The 22,181-nt window shown below is 35.7% G+C and overlaps 4 protein-coding genes across 13 annotated transcripts in view; 3 read left to right on the top strand and 1 right to left on the bottom strand.

Moving 5' to 3' along the window:
• The first annotated feature begins 927 nt into the window (after positions 1 to 927).
• LOC101891911 (ATP-binding cassette sub-family C member 4) lies at positions 928 to 7,476 on the top strand. Of its 2 annotated transcripts, none has more exons than XM_005177309.4 (11): positions 928 to 1,370; positions 2,766 to 2,962; positions 3,028 to 3,159; positions 3,216 to 3,528; positions 3,594 to 4,511; positions 4,572 to 5,219; positions 5,281 to 5,568; positions 5,634 to 6,222; positions 6,280 to 6,821; positions 6,878 to 7,032; positions 7,094 to 7,476. In XM_005177309.4, exons 2-11 carry the CDS (start codon positions 2,778 to 2,780, stop codon positions 7,344 to 7,346), a joined length of 4,023 nt encoding a protein of 1,340 aa, XP_005177366.2. In that variant the 5' UTR covers positions 928 to 1,370; positions 2,766 to 2,777; the 3' UTR covers positions 7,347 to 7,476. The 2 variants fall into 2 exon arrangements, with proteins under 2 accessions (XP_005177366.2, XP_011296481.2); XM_011298179.3 differs by having other exon boundaries at positions 2,750 to 2,962.
• Positions 7,477 to 7,511: 35 nt separating this feature from the next.
• On the bottom strand, positions 7,512 to 10,177 carry LOC101891741 (bifunctional lysine-specific demethylase and histidyl-hydroxylase NO66). Of its 2 annotated transcripts, XM_005177308.4 has the most exons (4): positions 10,029 to 10,177; positions 8,868 to 9,926; positions 8,454 to 8,812; positions 7,512 to 8,392 (listed from the first exon to the last, which is right to left on the bottom strand). In XM_005177308.4, exons 2-4 carry the CDS (start codon positions 9,907 to 9,909, stop codon positions 7,628 to 7,630), a joined length of 2,166 nt encoding a protein of 721 aa, XP_005177365.2. In that variant the 5' UTR covers positions 9,910 to 9,926; positions 10,029 to 10,177; the 3' UTR covers positions 7,512 to 7,627. The 2 variants fall into 2 exon arrangements, with proteins under 2 accessions (XP_005177365.2, XP_019895719.2); XM_020040160.2 differs by lacking the exon at positions 10,029 to 10,177 and having other exon boundaries at positions 8,868 to 10,021.
• Positions 10,178 to 10,910: 733 nt separating this feature from the next.
• LOC101891569 (large ribosomal subunit protein bL33m) lies at positions 10,911 to 12,314 on the top strand. Its single transcript, XM_005177307.4, has 3 exons — positions 10,911 to 11,069; positions 11,139 to 11,242; positions 12,206 to 12,314. The coding sequence occupies exons 1-3, from the start codon at positions 11,029 to 11,031 to the stop codon at positions 12,253 to 12,255; spliced, it is 195 nt and encodes a 64-aa protein (XP_005177364.1). The 5' UTR covers positions 10,911 to 11,028; the 3' UTR covers positions 12,256 to 12,314.
• A 3,314-nt stretch (positions 12,315 to 15,628) lies between these two features.
• Positions 15,629 to 22,181, top strand: part of LOC101890926 (1-phosphatidylinositol 4,5-bisphosphate phosphodiesterase) — a 70,836-nt gene continuing 64,283 nt past the window's right edge. For 4 of the 8 annotated variants that reach the window (XM_059122310.1, XM_020040154.2, XM_059122314.1 and 1 more), the window contains exons 1-2: positions 15,629 to 15,786; positions 20,054 to 20,694. The gene's annotated coding sequence lies outside the window, so the exon portion shown is untranslated. Of the gene's footprint in view, positions 15,787 to 16,271; positions 16,476 to 20,053; positions 20,695 to 22,181 lie in introns of all 8 variants that reach the window. The other 4 variants (XM_059122313.1, XM_005177304.4, XM_059122311.1 and 1 more) reach the window with 3 other exon arrangements.

Here is a 22,181-nt window from a genome sequence, read left to right as displayed (position 1 = left end):
GGTTTACTTTTATTTTTTAATCTCAACCTCATTTACTTGTATTTGTAATTTTGCCTCGGTAACCATTAGACTTTTTTTAATAAAAAGTATTACATTTTGCGGAAGAAACTTGGTAATCTCTAAAGGGTTTTGCAATAATGACGGAGGCCCGACTCTGCGATAAATCCTACATAACTGGGGCTGGATTCTTGTTTTATGAAAATATGAAATGAAAAAAAAAATCCTTTATAAAATTTATCATTTGACATTTCTTTCCTTTATAAAAAATTTTCATTTTACATTTTCATAGAACAAGAATTGAGGCCCTGGTTAATGAAATTCTGACTGATTCTGATAAATACGTCCTTACGATTTCAGATTAACAACCGTTTAAAATGTTTTTATGTTGAAAATGATTAAATTAAATGATTTTCTGCTAAATGTTTGTATTTTTATAAATTTTATAAAATCTGAATCTCTTGTCTTTTTTACATTTATATAAATTAAGTGTAGAACCCTCTTTGCGGGGGAAACCCCCAAGTTTTCATTTTTATTTTAGTTTTTTACAATACATGTCATGTATGCACATAATTACTTATCTTATGATTGATTATTTATATGCTTTATTATTTTGAAACATTTATATGTTTATCGGAAATCCCCGCTATATTTTCGAATTTCTACGAATGTGATTAGAATCTAGCTTCTCTTACATATATAAAATAAGGGTAGAACCCTCTTAGTAAGAGAACAACCCAGAACTACGATCACCTATCAAAGAATACACATTCCTCTCGGATACTTGTGCGACAGAACAGAATAGGGGGAAACAACCTCCATACAATGCTATAACGAGAGTAAATGTAGGGATGATCCCCATGTAGCCGGCCGTACCCTATATAAACCAAGGCAAAATGCAATGCTTGGTTATTTTCAAACGGTGGGTACAACGAATAAGAATTTGCCGATCCAAGCAAATCATCGCTACTGTCGTGACAGTCGTGTACGAGCAGAAGAAAGTGATTTCACATCAAAAGAACACAACAAAAACAAAGAAATCAAATTTAATTGAACTATTTAAACAAACATAATATAATAATAGTCAAGTGATAAATAAAGAGTCTAATACAAATTCAAACTATAAATGATTTGTTTGGAGAAGGTGGCGAAACGTCAGGAGCACACACAGATTGTTACAGAGCAAATGAATTGTTGTTGGCGCCTCAGTGTCTGTTGGCGCTCTTGGCTTTGGTGGCGGTAAACAAAAAACGAATCTACTAAACGAAGAAAAATACAAAGATATTGAATATTTAAAAAAAGATATCGGTGACTGAATTTCGAAAGAAAGTCTTCTTAAATTGTATTTAAAAGTTGTGCGGCTTACAAAAGAGGTAATTTGCTGATATTTGATTCCTAAAGATTAAATTGATAACTTAGTTGTCTAGACATTTATGAGTAACAATTGAGAATTTAAATAAAAACTGAAAACAAATACATGCAACGTTACATCTGTGAAGATAAGTAGCTAAATACACGCATATCTTCCTTAGCTGGGGCAATGTGAACAACGAAACGCGTTTCATTAATGTTATATTCAAAGGAAAATCTAGTCAACGCCAAAAGCACCACAATCTGTAAAAATTATTCCCTAGCAATTTTTGAAAATTGGTATTCCCCTTTGCGCAAAGATATAAAGAAATTGTTTTTGAAAAATTGTTGCTATTCTGTGAATCCCAAACAATACGGTGGAGCATTCTAACTTTGGTAGCTGTTACACTTACTACTACACCACAACTTCCTCCGTCTTTAAAAGTTATTTTAGATATCAAATCTTGAATTGTTTTAAAGAAAAAAATAAATAAATATTATTTATAATATAGAGGCGTTTGTTCCGCGGTATCGATGAGACATGTTTATAGAAGCTGATTCTGTTTTATGCTCCACACGACCACACACTTCATTTAAAGCAAAATTCGGGAAATAACCTTTCTTTCCTTCGAATATGGCTAAGATAATAAATGTGTGGTGTATTGGTTAACAATGGTTTTTAAAACCAATTTAAACAATTGTTGTAAAATGGAACAACATTTTGAATTCAAATGCAATTACGAGCCTTACATAATTAAGATTAAAGTATAATTAACTTACTTTCCCTAACTACTCAACATCCCAAAACCAAAATAGGTCAATCCTTGCGCAAAGGCCGATCCACAGCCCGGTCGGTCCACAAATATTTGAAAATTGGCATTCCCCTATGTGCAAAAAATCTATACCATATGGTGGAGCATTCCAACTTTGCTAGCTGTTACACTTAATACCACGCCAGAACTATCTCCGTCTTTAAAAGCTTTTTAGATATCAAATTTTGAAGAAAAAAAATAAATTTTATTTGTACTACTGTAGCATTTGTTTTGCGGTATCGACGCGAAGTTTGTAAAAGCTGATTCAGTTTTATGATCCACAAGCCCACACACATCATTCAAAGCAAACTTCGGGAGATACCCTTTCTTTGCTTCGAATATGGCTAAGATAAAGGAGGGGTGGTGGTTTATTGATTAACAATGGTTTTTAAAACCAATTTCAACAATTGTTCTAAAATGGAACAACATTTTGAATTCAAATGCAATTTATTTGATATAGCCGTTATGAGAATTAAGATTATTAGTATAATTAAGATTAAAGTATAATTTACTTATTTTCCCTAACTACTCAACATTCAAATCTTAGATTAATATTATGTTTGAATAGGTTTATTAATTAAAAAAAAAAGTAATTATTTTCTTTAGAAAATCCTCGAAATGTACAACACCGCAAAACCCAAGGAGGTGAATCCTCGCGCAAAGGCCGGGTTTTTGTCTCAGCTTTTCTTCACATGGATAATTCCATTGATGTATAAGGGCTGTAAAAATGGCCTGAAGGAGGACGATCTACCCCAATGTCTGCCAGACGATGAATCTAGAATTCTAGGCGATAAATTAGAAAAGTAAGTTACTTTCCAATACACTTAATATACGCTTTATATTCATTACACTATGTAAACAATTTTAGGAACTGGTTTATAGAATTAGAAAAGTCCAAGAAATCCAAGCGTAAACCTAAACTGAGGAAGGCAGTGTGGAGGACCTTTTGGCCGCTGGCCGTTACCGATGGCATCGTTTGTTTTCTTTACATAATGCTGAAGTAAGGAAATATGAGTCCAAACCAAGTAACACATAGTAACGTTGTCTATCCAACAGGTCTCTTATTCCTTTGTTTTTGGCTCAACTCCTCTTAGAGCTGCCAAATGCCTACCAAGATCCTTCGAAAGATTCTAATGTCTCAATGGAAAATTCAACAGACCCTAGCATCGATACCATTCAATCAAACAACAACATTCAACTAAGGGTCTGGACCTATATGTCATGGATGTGGCACAACACTTATTGTCTGGGCGGTTTTCTGGTGGGTCTAACTATGTTTGGTTGTTTTATAAATCATCATGTGGATCAAAGACAAAAACGAATGGGTGCCAAAATGAGAATAGCCTGTTGTTCTTTGATCTTTAGAAAGGTGGGTACATTCCACAGAGGTATAGCATGAAAGTAATTGATTTGTTTTTGTTTTTCTGTCTGTAGGCCTCGAAACTATCATTGAAAACAGCTGGAGACATCTCTGTGGGTCACATTGTCAATCTAATATCCAATGATGTAAATCGCCTGGATATTGGTTTTGTCTTTGCCCACTATCTCTGGATATTACCCATACAAACTGTGCTCATTGGGTATTTGATTTGGATTCATATAGGCTATGCAGCCATTGTGGGTGTTGTGGCCCTCCTACTGCAAACCATACCCGTGCAACTGAGTCTCAGCAAATGGACAGCCAGATTGAGGCAACGAATCGCCGAACGCACTGACGCTCGTATCAGTAAAATGAATGAATTGATCCGTGGCATACAAGTAATTAAAATGTACTCTTGGGAGAAATCTTTTGAAAAGGAAGTGAAAGAGGCTAGACGCCTGGAAATCCTGGAGACCCGTCGTGCCGCTTACTTGCGCAGTTTCTACTTGAGCAGCATGATTTTGCCGGAACGTTTAACTTTGTTTATCACCATTGTCGCTGCAGTTCAACTGGGATCGGGTTCGCTAATGTCGGCCGACATCATATTTGCCATGGCAAATTTGTACCATGTATTTCAATTGGTTGCCGGTATATTCTGTCCCATGGGCATTTCATTTGCTGCAGAGGCGTTTACATCACTCGAACGCATTGAAAATTTCCTAATGCACAAGGAAAAGGCGGAAATCAATACCTCAAAGAGCCATCACCAACAACCCCATCATCACAACGCTGTAGAATTGGAAAATGTCACTGCTTCTTGGAATTCAAGCACAACGGATGATTCCGATACATCGGTGTCAATTAAAATGTGTGAAGATGATTTAAAATTGTTGCCCATAAGGGAACCTGCTAAAATTACTCTGGCCAATATAAGTCTGCAGATTCCAAAGCATGGACTTTGCGCCATTGTAGGTCCAGTTGGAGCCGGAAAGGTATGACACTACACTAATAAACAAACAATTCTTAAATAAATTCGAAATTCTTCCCTTTAGAGTTCCATTTTTCAAGTGATTTTGAATGAACTGGAATGTGAAAATGGCCTTGTCAAAGTCGATGGACAAATTTCATATGCCTCCCAGGAACCCTGGCTGTTTCCAGTTTCTGTCAAGAGTAACATCATATTTGGCCAAGAAGAGGATATGGATCGTTACCAAAAGGTCATTAACTCTTGTGCTTTGTCCGAAGATTTTAAGCAATTGCGTTGCGGCGATGCTACCCTGGTTGGAGAAGGTGGAGCTTCGTTATCGGGAGGTCAAAAGGCACGTGTAAACTTAGCGAGGGCAGTATATAACAACAAAGCTTCAATATATCTATTCGATGATCCTTTAAGTGCTGTGGATGCCCGCGTAGGTCGTGAAATTTTCAACAATGTCATGGGCCCCAATTCGCTGTTGTTGCGGAATAAGACACGCATTTTAATAACCCACCAAATACAGTACCTAGACCAGGCAGACTACATTGTTCTGGTGGAAGATGGCAAGATAACAGCTACAGGTTGTTTTGAGGAGATGAGAGGCCGTTTATCGGACTGCAATTGGGGTAGCAGTGATGTTGACAGTGTAGCTGAAGTAAAACCCACCAAGGAAGAAGAGCTTACAGCAAATGCCAAACAACCCATGCAAAATGGCTGTAGTAAATCGGTATGCATCCAAGCCAAGCATAAATTTGATAAAACAATGAAATATGATTTTTTATTCACAGCAAATCAATCTGAACACCGAGACCGACCAAGTGGAAGCAGAAGACCAGGGTAAGGGCACAGTAAAAGCCTCTGTATGGTGGGAATATTTCCATGCTGGAAATAGTATTGCCGGTCTCTTGAGTATTACCCTGATATTGATTGTGTCTCAGGTAATCTGCAGTGGTGCCGATTACTTTGTTAATATCTACACCAAAATCATCTTTATGGACAATCTCAATCAGGAGACTTCTATAAGTCAAGATCTCTGCCTGATCATCTATAGTGTGCTCATAGCTGCTGTGATTATTGTAAGTCAAAAGGTTCTCTTGGTGTAACCATTTTCTAATTCGTGGTTATTCATGGCTACTTCTAGATGATTATTATGCGTTGTTACCTCTTCTTGAAAACTTGCATGCATGCCTCCAAAGTTCTTCACGAACGCATGTTTTCCAGTATCCTCAAGGCTACAATGCGATTCTTCGACACCAATCCATCGGGTCGAATTTTGAATCGCTTCTCCAAAGATATGGGCGCCATGGATGAAAGCTTGCCCCGTTTTATGTCGGAATTCACACACTTGGCTCTAGTCATGTTGGGCGTCCTGGTGGTGATCTGCATAGTTAATCCCATGGTTTTGGTGGCAATGTGCGCAGTCGCTCTGGTTTACTTCGTCATAATAAAATTGTATTTACGCGCTTCACAAGATCTCAAACGCTTGGAGGGTATACGTCGCAGTCCAGTATTCTCACATGTTTCCTCATGCCTGAGTGGCTTGGCCACCATACGTTCACGGAATCTTCAGCACACCATGATTGAAGAATTTGACAAACTTCAAGATCTACACAGCGCTGCATACCACCTGACACTGTCGTCGAACACAGCTCTTGGTTTGTGGCTGGACACCGCCAATGTTTGCATTCTCCTGAACTCGGTTACCTTTTCATTTATCATTTTCAATTATGGTAAGTATCCCTTGGCGCACTGAAATGGTAGACATAACAAAAATGCGTTATTTGCAGGAACCTACAGTGGAAATGTAGGCCTTGCTATTACTCAGGCCATGATGTTAACTGGCATGGTTCAATATGGTCTAAGGCAACTGGGCGAAGCTTTCCAACAAATGACAAGTGTCGAAAGGATCTTGGCATATACCAAACTAGATCATGTTGAGAATAATGCCAATAAATTGACTCCCGACAATTGGCCATCAGCCGGAGAAATCCGCTTTAACGACGTCTCACTGCGCTACAAAGAGAATGGCCAACCTATTTTGAAGGATTTAAATTTAGTTGTAGCTCCGACATGGAAAATTGGCATTGTGGGGCGTACAGGCGCTGGAAAAACTTCATTGATTTCGGTATTGTTCCGTCTTTATGATTCGCAGGGTAACATTTTTATAGATGGCAAAAATTGTGCCGACATTGATTTGCAAATCTTGCGTGCCAATATATCGGTTATTCCACAACAACCGGTGTTATTCAGGGGTACCATACGATACAATTTGGATCCCTTCAATCAGTATTACGGCCGAGAAAAAGTACTGACTACAGCTTTGGAAAAGGTAACATTTTTTTGTTTAATTTCTATTCGTAGTAAACATTCCTCTCTTACCTTTAGGCCGGCCTCAATGGACTAAGTCTGGAGGATGAGGTGGCAGAGTCTGGCAATAACTTTAGTATTGGAGAGCGTCAGTTACTCTGCTTGGCCCGTGCTATTTTGCGCAAGAACAAAATCTTAGTTTTGGATGAAGCTACAGCCAATGTTGATGAAAAGTAAGCTAAAACAAATTCCAAAGATTCTCAACTTTTACAAAAATGCTATTCTACATTTCAGCACCGATTCATTAATTCAAAAGACTATCCGCCAAGAATTCAAAGAATGTACTGTTTTGACTATTGCTCACCGCTTGAAGACTGTAATGGATTCTGATCGCATTCTAGTTCTGGATGCTGGCAGGAAAATTGAATATGATGCTCCTCATGCCTTGCTGCAAAATCCGCAAGGACATTTGAGTCGAATGGTCGATGCAACAGGCGACAGTGCCGAATTCTTGCGTGCCATCGCTAAACAAGCCTATAAAAAGTAACATACTGCCTTCGAAGTAAAAATTCCTTCTTACTTATTATGGTTTCTCTGAGAAATTCATTACCAAATAATCACAACATTTATAGTCATACAATTAAGCAAAAAACTATAAAATAAATAATGAAATCGAATCGACTGTTTTTTTTCACATTTAAAATGGTTTAACTTAGGACTTTGGACATATTTATTTTTAATTAACAAATTGAAATGGGGGAAAATTAACAAACCTTAGATTCTAACAGACTTTTGAATAAGCTATACGGTTGGAATCAAATTCAGTTATTATTTAAATGGTTTTTCCATCATTAACAAACCTCGCTCCCACAGCGCCGTAACTAAATTGATCTTTTGATCATCACTGGGCAAGGGCAATTGGGAGACCCCAATGTATTGCGGATAACTTTTTATCAAAACCTCTACGCTGGCGGCCTCCATTGGTTCGATTTCTATAAAATTGGGCTCATATTCACAATACTCTTTTGAGTTATCCAAATAATAGTAGATGCGTATCTTTTCCTCTTCGTCCACCAGCCGCATGATATTAGCCCTCAATAAGCGAACATTTGTGCGCTCATCAATATCATAATCACAAACACATTCGCCGCGTTCATTGGTGTGATTGCGTGAACCGAAAACAGTACGTGTCCGTTCCGAAGGCAATATTTCGGGAGGCAAAGCTTCATGTTGGAACTTTTTGGCTACTTGATCCACCGCTGCATCCACTAAATCCTCCAATGGCATATCCCTAATGCACTTGTGCAAGAGTTGTGTGACTTTCTTCTGCAGATCCACTCGCTCTTTTGTGGTATTGTCGCTGAAAGCAATGCCTGCGTGGTGCCAGGTATTCAGAGGTAGACCTCGACGCATTTCAACATTTTCCGCAATGGCTTTCTTAATCATTAGGGGAAGCATTTTTTCAAACAAATCTGCATATGATTGTTTTTGATAAACGCTCAATGTAATATGCAGCGAGTGATAGCCAGGCTCTGTGCAGGCCTGATGAATGGTACCACGTGGGAAATATAAAACATCGCCCGGTTCTAAAACCTGTGTGAAGAGAATATGTGTTAACGTGTAATCTAAGAACTGGTAAAACAAGCATAGTCACCTCTTCCAAAATGGGTTTCCCAATTTCTTCTTGTGTGAAGTTACGAGAGGATTCCCTTGGCAAAATTTCGGCGGAGGAACGTGGTTTATACAACTTCCAACGTTTACGTCCTTCAATTTGCAACACAAATGCTTCGATGTCATCATAATGTGGGGCAAATCCCTGGCTATTTGGTGGTGTTAAATAGGCATTAGCACCCACCAAACAATGGAAATACTCTTGCAGGGTTGTATTCAGAGTAAACAACTGAGGTAAGAAGGTGTGAGGGTTCAACAAACGAATGCTGCATCCTTGGCCATAGTGGTCCCAAACGACAGGAGGCATGGCACGTCCTTCGGGATTTAATGTCTCACGAACCCCTACAAATAACAATTTTAGTTTGACAATTTTCCGTTGTGATCTCTCCGTACTCACCATTTTTGTATGATGTTACATCAACATTTTTGGTAAACTCCACATGATTCTTTATTAGCATTTCATCAATGGCCTCGAAAGATATCAAATGGGAAAAGTAGTTGGATTGTTTGCGTTTTATTAAGCAAGCCTTGGCTTCCCAATACTTCTTGAAGAACTCATCTACTGAGACGGGATTTAATAGCCATTGGAAGGCTCGCTTTCCTTCGTCAATGCTGCTGACTTTGGCGACATTGTGGGGTGGAGACAACGGCTCAAGTTTTACATCTACCGATGTGATGGAAACTTTTCTCAGTTGTTGGGATGTAGCTATGGATTTTCTGCGATTATTGTTATCAGCTGTGCCTGTAGGTTTTTGAGTTTTGGTTTCTGGCAAAGATTTACGATCTGTGGTTTTGGCCTTTTTGGCGTGTAATACTTCGCCATTTATTTTACTTTCCGAAGGCTTGGCTTTAGATTGAGTCGTTGGTTCTGGACTTTTACGTTTCCTATTATCCTTGCTAGAATTCTTTGTTGGAAGCTCATTCTCAAACGACTCCTCGTCCTGCATTTCTTCATCTTCAGAAAAACTGCCACTTTCGTTAATGGTATACTCATTGGAGAACTCATCAGATTCAGTGTAGCTGTATTCCTCACTTCCTAGATCATCACTATCGAAGTCATCTTCCGAGGAATTAACTTCGACATCATTCTCCAATTGTTTGGCCAAATAATCCTGCAGTTTTTGTTTGGTTTTGGGCTGCTTTTGTTGTTCTGTACGATTACCAGCATCGTTTTGCTTGTTCTTGTTTAATTGCTTTTTCGTTCCAACTTTTGAGGATGCCTCCGTAGCTTTTGTTTTTGTTTTTGTTTCCTTCTCCTGTTTCTGTTTCTTGTTAGATGATTTACTTACATTGTGTTCCTTGTCACCTGCAGGCTTAGCTATTGGCTTCTTTGTGTTATGTACAACAGATTTTGTTGATTTCTTTGCGTTTTTGAACTTTTTATTCTGCTTTGTTGCCTGAAATACTTGGAATGCAGAGACTCCTTCGTCCGTTGACATCTTTAATGCTGTATCAACTATGGGAATAAACGTTTTGGTGAAATTCGAGGCAAAACAATTGATTTTTTCAAATTGTTTATTGACGTGGTCGGCAAATGGATCCATTTTTAGCTACATACCTTAGGATAATGATGTTTCAGTGGAATTGTGGAAGGCTTGGAAGGATTTACCAAGATGTCCCCGGTCGCACGTGGTTTTCACACAAATTTAAAAAACGTTCCGTGTGATTGGATAGTGGGGAAAGACAAATGGAGAATGCCGACTTGACATTGTTTACGAATGAGAGTGTTGAGAGATGTGTGTTAATCATTCACAATAGGCTACTCATAAATAAGCTCTGTTCCAGTACATGCAAGAATCTACTAGTATTGCCTTTTATCTAATTTATATTTTATTTATTCGCTGCAAATTGTATCGTTCTCGTTTGAACTCGCCTCTCATATTTATACCAGGCAATTATTTTCAGAAATTTTATTTTTCATCATAAATCCGTTTATGCAATTTTTAATTGTGTCTCTGTTCCAGTACCTGTAAGAATCTACTACTTTTGAAACTTTTTCGATATCTTAAAGTGTTATCACAGTAAAAAATGTCACATTACAGCAATTCTTGACCCGATTAATATGAAGAAGTCTATAAAAGCAGCTGTTTTCTTGAGAGAAAATTGTGCTTGGAGAGCCCTTTTAGCGGTCATTGTTTTTTCTTTGTTTTAACTTCTTCTTTAACTGTTTAACTTCATCACTCAATTCCGTTTTGTTCTTTTTTCATTAGCGAAGTGAAAATTGTGGATGCAAATGTACCACAATATAAAATGCACTAATTGATAATGAATAGACGTGTTCATCGATTAATCGAAAGTCGAGTTACTTATCCCTACCTGCACGGCCGACAACATGAGTGTTCCCTAGATCGGAAGACTTTGTGTTTACGAATATGATGATGAAATGGAGGAATAAAGGGCAATTACTACAGAATGGTGACAAGATAACTTGAAATTGTTGCCACTTCATGTGGCAACGACAGCCGGTAACTTGGTAATTGGTAACTTGCTATAAGTAGTCGTGTATGAACGTGAAAATAGTTATATAGTTATAATTGTTACAAAACAAAATAAACGAAATGCGCCTAACAAACATTTTGTTGAAGAAAGTCAAGAGCAAGTATGTTCCATCAGTTGAATATATTCCTTTCCCTAGGCGTCATTGATTTTAATTCACTATTTCTTCCAGGCGCATCATGGTTGTCGTTGAGAGTGTGGTCAGTGGCCACAAGTTCAATACGGTTCGCGACAGACTGTCGGACAAAATTGAATGCATACGATTTGATCCTTTTAGTGAGTATAATGCAATGGAATCTGTCAATATATACTCAAAATATATGCTGTAGAGAATAGTTAAAGTAGTAATGCAACAATCTCCATAGAGGATCTGGTAAAGCATAGTACAACGTTAGAAGATTTTAGGACCGACTATGGCAGTAGGGAGTATCATTGTGATGCTTTAGGGTTTCTCGTTTTTCGATATTAGATACGCTGAATTCAATAAAATTTACTTTTATATATTTTAGTTTTCCTTGATAAGGCCCTCTGGACAAATTCCAACACCGGCTACCCCACAAAATCCCATACGACACACAGTATGAATGAAGAATAGAAGTTATATACATATTTTAAATCAGGGAGTTCCCGAGCCTAAATTGCTGATAGTCTCTTGTATAAGTGTGTAAATAACATAAGGAACTTTCAGGTCCCCACAAGCTAATTATTGTAAAATTCGTAAATTCATATGCAAGGACATCTTAAACTAGGCTAGACATAGACCTATGACAAAGTCTTGAAAAAACTATTAATTATATGATTAGATGTCTATATTAAATTAACGTAAAAATGACAAATACCTGTGTATTAGACAATATTATGATTATGCTTTTCTACTTAAAACCTTTGAAAGGACAGCAAAACAAAGTATGTGCTTTTACTAATATAACTATATTTGATAAACCACAAAGTCTCTCTCATATTACCTCTGAGTTGGTTTCTGCTTCATAATTTTTGTAGTCCATTTACTCAATAATTCATTGCTTAAATTGTAGTTCGCGTTTTCCTTCTTAATATTGTTTTAAAATTTCGCGTCATAATCTTGAAAATGCTATTTTTGATTGATGATTTTCCTGGGTTCTGACCGTACCCACATTTGACCTAGGGCATATCATTTGACTTATGAGCAGTCTGAGATTCGAGAGCATTATTATAATGTTAAACAAGCAATTTAATTTATTTTCTATTTCTTTTTTACAGTTCAAAAGGATTGTGTCTACCGGGAACGCAAGAAGATTCGTAGTGCCTAAGTCGATTGTTAAATTGCTGTTATGTTAGTATAAAATAAAGATTTTCTTTAAGAGCATAATTTTTGTTTTTGTTCTACATACCTATGGAAATGAATCGCTAAAGAAAATGCACAAATTCCAATTGTTATAGTCTATCGGTTTGGCAAAAGCAATGCAATTCAATGACACTTCATTGGTATGGTTTTGTAGGACAATTGTTATTTGCTTTCCCTACGAAAATGTCAATACTTAAGAAGCCATATCCGAAGACCAATGTCAAGGTCTTTTTAGCGGCCAATTGTCATGACCACCACACAAGTTAACAAGATAATCAATAGAAACCATAAAATTTTGTTGTAATCTTTGAAAAGTCTAAAAATCTAAAAATTGTGGGATAACGCCACGGCCGCGGGATTTTTGTAGTAGATTGACTTGGAGCCTATGCGTAGTATTCGTTCAATATACCTAGATTGGTTCAATATAACCATAATGAGTACATAAACCCCCTAAAATACAGCACAATTTGAAACTCTGACATTGGATAAAAATCTAAATTAAGTATGCTATTGTAGTACATTCTCTCTTTCCTAGTGCTTATTTCATCTTGAGTTGAATCGCGTTTGTAGAAAGTAACTTATTCTAACTTACCTCTGTTATATTTGGAATTACGCTGACTTCGTCATCTAATACTGATTTTAAATTCGAAATTATGAGATATTGTTTTTCTCTTGTACATGTTTACCAATTTTCTTGTTCTTCAATATCCAAGCACCTATAACATTACCTTAAATTAAATTAGTAGCCATTCACAGCGAACACAAATTGGATTTAAATGTTTCACATTGTCAGACACGTTTCCCCAACGACTGCTGGTGAAAGTGAAATTTTATTTCCGTTATGTTAAAGGTTTTGCAAACGGAAGAAATATCGGCAAATTAATTTAAGGGGCAGCCTTACAAATGACATTGTCTGCTGCCAAAGGCGACAAATGAGGGGGATATTTTCAAAACAAGGCTATGTCATGGAGAACATGTTTTAGCGAAAAGAGCTTTTTGGAATTTGCTATTTTTTTTAAAAAACTGGATTAAGATAAAGATTGTTTTGAATCTAGGTCCTAGAATCTAGGATCTAATGGAAATATTGGTTTTAGTCTTTTCAGGCTGTTGAGGAAAATTTTCTCAGTATTTAAGACTTTTGTAGAGTATATATCCACCAATCAGTCCTACTCCACCTAAGTCTACGGATTACTAAAGCTATTATAAAATTGTTAAAGGCCTGATTACACGTGATGTTAAAGTCATATATAAAAATAAAATCCGTTAAAAATTCTGTAAAAATCTTACAAATACAGAATGTAGCCGTTATATTAGTGCCTATACGACGACGTGGAACTGCATAGACAACTTTTGTCATAAGCCATCGCAATATTCAAAAGCGAAACTTGAAAAAATTTCAGTGAATAAGCTAAAATTATCAAAGTACCGATTACTGAGAGGTACCATTATATGGAGGCTATACCAAAACGTGGACCTGCAAAGATAAATTTCTGTCATAGGCTTTATTATCCATTACGAACTTCAAATACCAAATTTGAAACATTTCCGATGAATAATGTCGCTAAAATCATCAAAATACCGAATATCAGGAGCTACCATTATATAGGGGCTATACGAAGACGTGAACCTGCACATACAATTTTCTGTCTTAGGCTGCAGTATCCATTATGAACATCAAATACCAAATTTGAAACAATTCCGGCAAACAATGGCGCTAAAATCATCAAAATACCGAATATGGGGAGGTACCGTTATATGGGGGTTATACGAAGACGTGGGCCTGTACACAACATTAGGTGTGTCTGGTTACTTTTCCAGCAGGAATTGTCCAGCAACTTCTTTCTGAGAGAGTAAGGTAGTTTTATTCTCTTTTGCAAGGAAAATGCGAAAAGTAAACAGACGGTATTCCTGCAGAAGTTTGCAAATAATCAGCTGATTTGTCAAAACAAACCAATTTGTCCCCATAAGGAGAATTAAAACAAAGGAAGCAATACTAATTTTACAAGTTTTTTAAATAAAAATGTTGGAAATAGTCTTTTATTTTCTTATTACATATTAATATTTACTTTTTTCACATTCTTTTACGTTGTTCTCAAATTGAAACTAAACAAACAATAGAAAACATCTGATTGAATGTCGATGAATGAGAAGAAGAAGAGTTGCAAGTGATTGCAAGAAGAAATTTGTCCAGCAAGAATTTGCAAACTCTCACTGAAAGAACTGTCAAAATTTCTCTCTCCAACCGCTCTCTTTTGCAGAACTTTCGGGTTAACAGACGACTTCCAGTAACAATTTGTAACAATTGTTACAAATTTTAGAGTAACCAGACACACCTATTTTCTGTCTTAGACTGTAGTATTCATTACGAACTTCAAATACCAAATTTGAAACAATTCCGCTGAATAATGTCGTTGAAATCAGCAAAAGACCGAATATGGGGAGGTACCGTTATATGGGGGTTATACGAAGACGTGGACCAGCACAGACAATTTTCTCTCACAGGCTGTAGTATACATTACGAACTTCAAATACCAAATTTGAAACAATTCCGATTAATAATGCTGCTTAAATTAAAAAAATACCGAAAATAAGGAGGTGCCGCTGTATGGGCGTTAAACGAAGGCGGTGACCTGCACAGACAATTTTCTGTTTTAGGCTGTAGTATCCATTACAAACTTTAAATACCAAATTTGAAACAATTCCGGTGAATAAATTTGATAAAATCATCAAAATACCGATTATCGACAGGTACCGTTATATGGGGGCTATACGAAGACGTGGACCTGCACAGACAATTTTCTGTCATAGGCTCTAGTATCCATTACGGGCGCTACATGGCCCATTTTCAATACCAAAAGTCCTGCAGACATAATATACATTCGAGTAAAATTTTATCAACCTACTCCAATTCAGAAGCTAGAGTGATTTATGCTGATCAGGAATATATAAGCTTTCTGGGGTCTAAAGTGTGTATTTCGAGGTGTTACAAACGGAATGACAAACTTAATATACCCTCCATACTATGATGGAGGATACAATAATGCCACAAATAATTGTGGAAAAATTCACTTTACATATGACCCTAACATCATGTGTAATCTAGCCTTAAGGTCGATGGAACGAAAAAATAAAACATTTTTTTCTCGTAACGGTTATATTCACATTGCATTGACAACGCGAAAAAAGCTTTCATTTACATCGTAACAAGAAGCTTTTGCGCTCTTTGCTACGACAAGCAGCAGCACACAAGAGAGCATTAGGTTACGTAAAGAGACGGTCGGTGGCTAATTGAAGAGGCCTTAGAGCTCAGGTAGTCACCTAAAATGAATTCAGTTCTTGTTTAACTTTCATACGCAGCGCAGTTCGAAAATACAAAGAGTGGAATACATTGGAATAGATACGGAAGAATTTTAAACGGAAGAAACGGCAACACAACTAAAATTGACAAAAGAAGAAAGAAAAAGTGAACAATCTCCATGTGGATTAAACGGAAAATGTAATTAAAATACATAAAAATTTCATATTCAAAGTACTAGCTACCATTAAAGGTAGATTATTGGCAAAAGAAAAGGAATCCAGCCAGACAAACAGAAGTTGCATTAATTGCTGTAGCCTACATTAAGGCGTTGCTGTTTTGTTCAGCAATCTCCACCTTTTTGGTCCAGAGAAAATTTTTCTCTAAAAAAACGTGTTTTCCGGTTACTTTTATGATTTTCCTTCTTTGTTTTATTTTATGATTTCATGTTGTCTTTGTTCCTTTATTTTTATATTTTTTTTGGTTGTTGGTGTCCCTGGCAAAGATGAAAACTCAAGCTTTTTGTTCTCCTCCCCGTTCGGTGAATTATGTTTTTGTGTCGTTTATTTTCAAGTGTTTGTTGTGTACATACACACACACACACATGGGGAGGATGCATGTGTGTGTTATGCTGCTGGTGTTATATGTGTGCCCACAATTTAGCACAACAATTTGCATACTTTTAGGCGCGCAGGACTAAAGCCTACCCCACATACACTTGTGGCAAGCAAGGCACAATAGGATAGGAGAAAAAATAATCCAAACAAAAGCCGAGTCCTAAAAACTTGTGACTTAACATCAAAAAAACATTTGGAATATAGTTCACATCAATTTTTTAAAGGCATTTTCAGACAATGCTTTGTCATTTGTCACAGGACCGAATCGATATTGTGAGTATCAAAAGGATATTAATAATAAATAATAAATAACAGATTGGAAAATCGTTCGAGTGGTTTATGGGCTTTTATAAAGATTTGAATTGAGTGGGACCCATGGGCTGAGGCATGAGACAGGTATTCTCCAATCTGATCTCATGCAGGCCTGTTATTGGTTACAAAATGAACAAAAACGAAAACATTGAAAACAAGGCCCACATAAGATCGGCCAGGTTGACTACATTTGACAACGATTTGATAATAATCTTATTAGTTTTTGCTCTATTGTGATTTGACTAGGTTTGAATTTTAAATCACAATTGAGTTTTTGACAGCAAACTTGGTCGTCAGATGGGCTTTCTGGCCGACTTTATGTAGGCCTAGATTGAAAATGTATAAAAATTCATATTTATAAATCGTAAATATATGGATGAAATTGTGTATTGAAATATACTGTTCTGGTCTGATTTCGATCTAAAGCTGAACTCGATCTGATTCAAAAGTTAACACTACTTTCGCAGCATTTATGAATATTTTAAACGCCAATAACTCTAGCTACTTACGAAAAGACCAATATTTTCATGGAAATGTTGATGGCCTTCCATAAACATTTGGGAACTGAATTAATTTTTACTGGCGAAATTTTGTAAAATATAAAAAACATCGCTAAATACCTTACAAACATTTTTTGTTTTGAAAACGAAGAAATATCAAGTGGCTCATATTCTCCCTGGACGAATTTCTGGGACGAGTTTCGTAGCCAGCAAAACAAGTTTATTTTTGTACTCCAGTTTTTTATTCAATTCCCATTTCAAATATACCCATTTAATTCAGGCTATTAGCTGAATTTAGTTTGAAAAAATTCCATGAAAAATTAGGGATTTCTACACGAGTTCTCTTTGATTTGCCATTATTCCAGTGATTAACTAATTTGATTTCTCCTTTTTTCTGAAAAGGATGACAGCTTATGTCCTTTCTTTGAAGGTATGTGGGAAGTTGGTGGGTGTTTGTTGGAAATGGTTTTTATAACAAAGGATATTTTCCCTCAAATGCTTACAGTTGTTGACCTTTGAAATGACAAGTTGAACGAATTACTACTTCTCTGTGGAATTTTTGAAATTTTTTGATATTTTGAAAGGTTAGTTTTATTTAAAAAATAATTAACCAAAGTTTGTTTAAAATATATTTGACATTTGGAAAATATTTGAAATCACCATAGCATAACTTGAGGCATTTGTGAAACTCAATTCAAACTGCAAACCAGAATTTCTCACACGTGGCCCATTGGAAAGTGTTTACACACTGTGAGATATTCTTTAAAAAAAAGAAATAATAAAAAAAATCATTTTTTCTCAACCTCCTCTTGGCATAAGGCCAGCTACGTGTTATTTCTATGCATATTTAATTTTAGAATTTCCTTTTTAAGTTTGAATTTCGTTCAAATACCTATGTTAGGCTTAGGCATTGTTAAATGGATTCTAAAATAAACACAGGAAAATTAGTAGCCAGAGAAGGATGCAAAAGAAGAACTTGACAGAAGGAAAACAAACAAAGACACCTTTTTCTACTAGGCCAGGAAATCTGTTTGCTCAATTAAGGTAAAATGTGTGATTAAATTTTTACGAAAAATGTATTTTCTTTGTTCAACGAAAAAAGATAGGAAAAGTAGGCGGCGAAAGTCAGTGTCGCAACAAAAATTGTTTGGGGAAAATTGCCAAAATCTCTGACTGGCCAGGGAAACAGAGAAGAAAATGTTAATTTGAAGATTGTTTTTAATTAAGGCTTAGAGAAAAGAAGAGGAAAACGCAATAATTTTCGAATTAAAAAAAATTTCGAATTAAGAAAGCTAATACCCTCCACTATTTGTAACAAATTTGCCAAATTTCCAAAAAATAAAATCCGTTTAAAATTCTGTTAAAATCTTAAAAATACTGACTGTAGCCGTATGTATACGACGACGTGGACCTGCATAGGCAACTTTTGTCAAAAGCCATTACAATTTTTAAATGCGAAACTTGAAAAAAATCCGGTGAATAATGTCGCTAAAATCGTCAAAATACCGACTATCGGGAGGTACCGTTATATGGGGCTATACGAAGACATGCAGGTTGCACAGACAATTTTCTGTCATAGGCTGTAATTCCCATAACGAACTTTAAATACGAAATTTGACACAATTCCGGTGAATAATATCGCGAAAATCCAGGGAATACCGAATATATCGGGTAGCGTTATATGGGTGCTATATCAAAACGTAGACCAATATAGATAATTCTATTCCAGGAGAGGGAACTCCTCAGAGGGAACTCCTTGTGTGGATTTTCAGGGTATCCCATTGAAAAATGTGGCTAAAATCATCAAAATACCGAATAATGGGGGACACCATTGTATTGGGGTTATACGATATCGTGGACCTATTTAGAAAATTACCTTTCAAGGGGGTAAAGTAGTAGCGAAGAACTTCTTGTGTAGAATTTCAGACAATTCCCTTGAAAAAACGTGGTTAAAATCATCAAAATACCTAATATCGGGGGTACCGTTATATGAGGGCTATACAATATCGTGGACCGATATAGCCCATCTTCCAACTTAACCTGCCTGCAGACCAAAGACAGATCATTGCGAAATGTTAGCTTCCTATCTTTATTAGTTTTGGCTCTAGCGTGATTACAACAGACGGACGGACAGGTATAAATCGTCTTAGAATTTTACGCTGATAAATAATATATATACTTTGTGGGGTCTAAAATGGATATTTCGAGGTGTTGCAAACGGAATAACAAACTTAATATTCCCTCCATACTATGGTGGAGGGTATAAAAAAACATTCCCCTTCCATAGGTCTTCTCTTGATACAATACCTTCTATATTATAGGACATATTGGTCAAATTTGAAATGAGACCTAAAAATCTTCTACATTGATAGAAGTTCTCAATGTATCCGTTTTCTATTCTTAGAAAGTATTATAGAGGATAGGTTGTATTTTTTATATACTATAGGTTTTCTTATGACATAAGACGAATAGTTTTTTTATTGGTAGATTCAATAGGTCTAGACCTGGATGGTGTTCATTATTTTTAGAACGGCATCGTACAAAATAATAACTTCAGGGCAATAAGCAAATAATAGACTATTTCATGTACTAAAATATCAGAAAATTAAACATTTTGGAGGAATCGGGCCCAGAGACTTCTAATGGGAACGTTCTATAGATATTTTTTTTTAATATTAATTCTTTAGATGGAAACAAAAACCCTAAACCAATGTTTCAAATAAATAAGATTTTCTACAGGTTTTAAATGGATAATTAATTTACCGGCAGCAACCACGTTGGATTTTTTTTGCCGAAAAAAACATTCTTTTATCAGAAAAACATAACACGATATTGAATATTTACAAATCGCTGATGAAAGATAACAATATTTTGTACAGCAGTGTTAATGGCTCGCATTCTCTCACCTTTGGTTCTCTAGAAAATCTATCAACAAAAACTGTTTATTTTGTCTCCTTACGTTTTTTTGGTTGCTCTTTCTCGCTCTCGCTCTGTCTATAGTTTTGGCTCTCATCCGATATATTCTATATTTTTTTTCAGTAATAAATTGAACGTTCAATTGAATTGATCGCCAAGCATTGCAAACCTCTTGTCCTCCCTGCAGGTGGCCCGCGTTGCTGAAACCCTTTGCTCCCACGCACGCAACAATTAAATGATTATCGGCAAAACAAAACAAACAAAAAAACAAAAATGAAGTAAAAACAAGAACAGCAACAAAATTATCATAAAAAATTAGTCAAAGAGAAACACAAGACCGTAAAAAGACGGTAGCAACGTGGGTTAGAGTTTTTCACGTGCAAACATAAAAAAAAAGATTTGAGAAAAATTGCTAAGAATTTTGATCGGCCAAATAAATGAATTTGCGAAAATATTTTTGCTGAGTGAAAACAAAACACAAAAAAAAAAACAAATACAAAAGTGGAAAAATAATCCTCACATGCTGGTATAAACAAAAAAAAAATGCAATGTGTGGAAAAAAATTGTTAAATTAAATGTTGAATATTGAAATTGAGATTTTTCACAAAATTCAAGAAATTACTCAGCAAAATGAATTGTATGTGCGGATGTATGTATGTGTGTAATGGCAAATTAATAAACTGTCACTACCATCTATAATATCTTAAAATCATCATTAATAAACAAAAAAAAAAAAAAAAACAGCAACAACGGTATTTTTATAGGTAAGAACTAATTTGACCATAGGTGACTATGGATGAACGTTGTAATGCAAATTATAATAGGGTGGGTCGACAGAAGAAAAATGTAAATAGTTTGACTGAACATACTCCATATTACTTTACGAATACCATAGGCGTAAAAAGTGACTCAATATAAGTGATAAGTATACGGATCTAAAGTCAGTCAATATTAGTTATGAGTATATGGGTCTAAAGCAAACAACAACAAATTAATGTTATCTTAACTGTTTTTTTGTTTGTTTAATTATTTTAGAGTTTTTTAGCAACACATGGACCAAATTTTAACGCTGGTGGTATATGAAATGAATATTTGTTTTTTTTCCAAAAGTGTTTTAAATGTTTGTTTTGGAGCAAACCGTTAGTAGGTTAAACCCACTTTTGACACTTGCGGTACATAAAGACAATATTTGTTTATTTCCAATGGTGTTTCAAATGTTTATTTAAACTTCTAGTATCTGAAATATAGTCATGCCTTGAATCATGTGGCCCCCTGCAAAAATGTAATTTATCGATTAATTTGTATGAAAATGTCAAATTTCGAAACTTTTATTTCAAAAATTCTTTATAGGGTATGGCGTTTTTGCATAGGGTATTGGAGATAGATTGATAGTAAAACTATTGCGGAATTAAGACATTGTCCGTTTGAAGTTGAGCTATTGATCTTCAGCAGCTGTACTCAAAACCGAGGGTCTGGAAAAGAGATAATTAAAGAGAAAACACAACAACAAGTAAAAAGTAGCTAAGTTTGGACGGGATGACCTATTAATACCCTCCACCAACTTCAAAAATTTAAAAAAAAATTCCGTAGAAAAATATCTCCCAAGAAAAAAACCTTATATTGGGGCTATATAAAGACCTGGGCCTCAATTCTTGTTCTATGAAAATGTGAAATGATAACTTTTATAAAGGAAAGAAATGTCAAATGAAAAAAAAAATTAAAAAGGAAATATTTTTCATTTTCTTTTTCATTTTCAAAGAACAAGAATCCAGCCCCTGTTCATTCATAAAATTTCAAACAATTCTGGTGAATAATACCGTTAAAATCATCAAAACATTGAATGTCGGGAGGTATCGTTATACGGGGGCTATACGAAGGCGTGGACCTGCATACGCGATTTTTTTTGTTACAGGTTTTTGTAGCCATTTCGAACTTTAAACACTAAATTTGCATCAATTCTGGAAAAAAATGTCACTAAAATCATCAAAATACCGGAGGAGGCTATATGTACACATGAACGCGATTTTTTGTCATAGGCTGTAGTACCTATTAGGAACTTCAACCATGAAATTTGAAATAATTCCGGTAAGAAATATCACTAAAGTCATCAAAATACAGAATATTGGGAGGTGCAGTTACATGGAGGGTATACGAAGACATGGATTTTCATGCGCGATTTTTTTTCATAGGCTGTAGTACCTATTGCGAACTAAAAATATGAAATTTGAAATAATTCCGGTAAGAAATATCG

The sequence above is a fragment of the Musca domestica genome, unplaced genomic scaffold, assembly GCF_030504385.1.
Source record: "Musca domestica strain aabys unplaced genomic scaffold, Musca_domestica.polishedcontigs.V.1.1 20, whole genome shotgun sequence".
Classification (NCBI taxonomy): domain Eukaryota; kingdom Metazoa; phylum Arthropoda; class Insecta; order Diptera; family Muscidae; genus Musca; species Musca domestica.
This window is presented reverse-complemented; position numbering and strand designations above follow the sequence as displayed.

Coding starts and splice junctions, on each gene's coding strand:
- LOC101891911 (XM_005177309.4), top strand. CDS start 2,778: ATGTACAACACCGCAAAACCCAAGGAGGTGAATCCTCGCGCAAAGGCC. Junction 4,512..4,571: donor GTCCAGTTGGAGCCGGAAAG/GTATGACACTAC, acceptor TCTTCCCTTTAG/AGTTCCATTTTTCAAGTGAT. Junction 6,223..6,279: donor ATTTATCATTTTCAATTATG/GTAAGTATCCCT, acceptor CGTTATTTGCAG/GAACCTACAGTGGAAATGTA.
- LOC101891741 (XM_020040160.2), bottom strand. CDS start 10,014: ATGGATCCATTTGCCGACCACGTCAATAAACAATTTGAAAAAATCAAT. Junction 8,813..8,867: donor TGTAACATCATACAAAAATG/GTGAGTACGGAG, acceptor TGTTATTTGTAG/GGGTTCGTGAGACATTAAAT. Junction 8,393..8,453: donor GGAAACCCATTTTGGAAGAG/GTGACTATGCTT, acceptor CTCTTCACACAG/GTTTTAGAACCGGGCGATGT.
- LOC101891569 (XM_005177307.4), top strand. CDS start 11,029: ATGCGCCTAACAAACATTTTGTTGAAGAAAGTCAAGAGCAA. Junction 11,070..11,138: donor TTGAAGAAAGTCAAGAGCAA/GTATGTTCCATC, acceptor TATTTCTTCCAG/GCGCATCATGGTTGTCGTTG. Junction 11,243..12,205: donor CATACGATTTGATCCTTTTA/GTGAGTATAATG, acceptor TCTTTTTTACAG/TTCAAAAGGATTGTGTCTAC.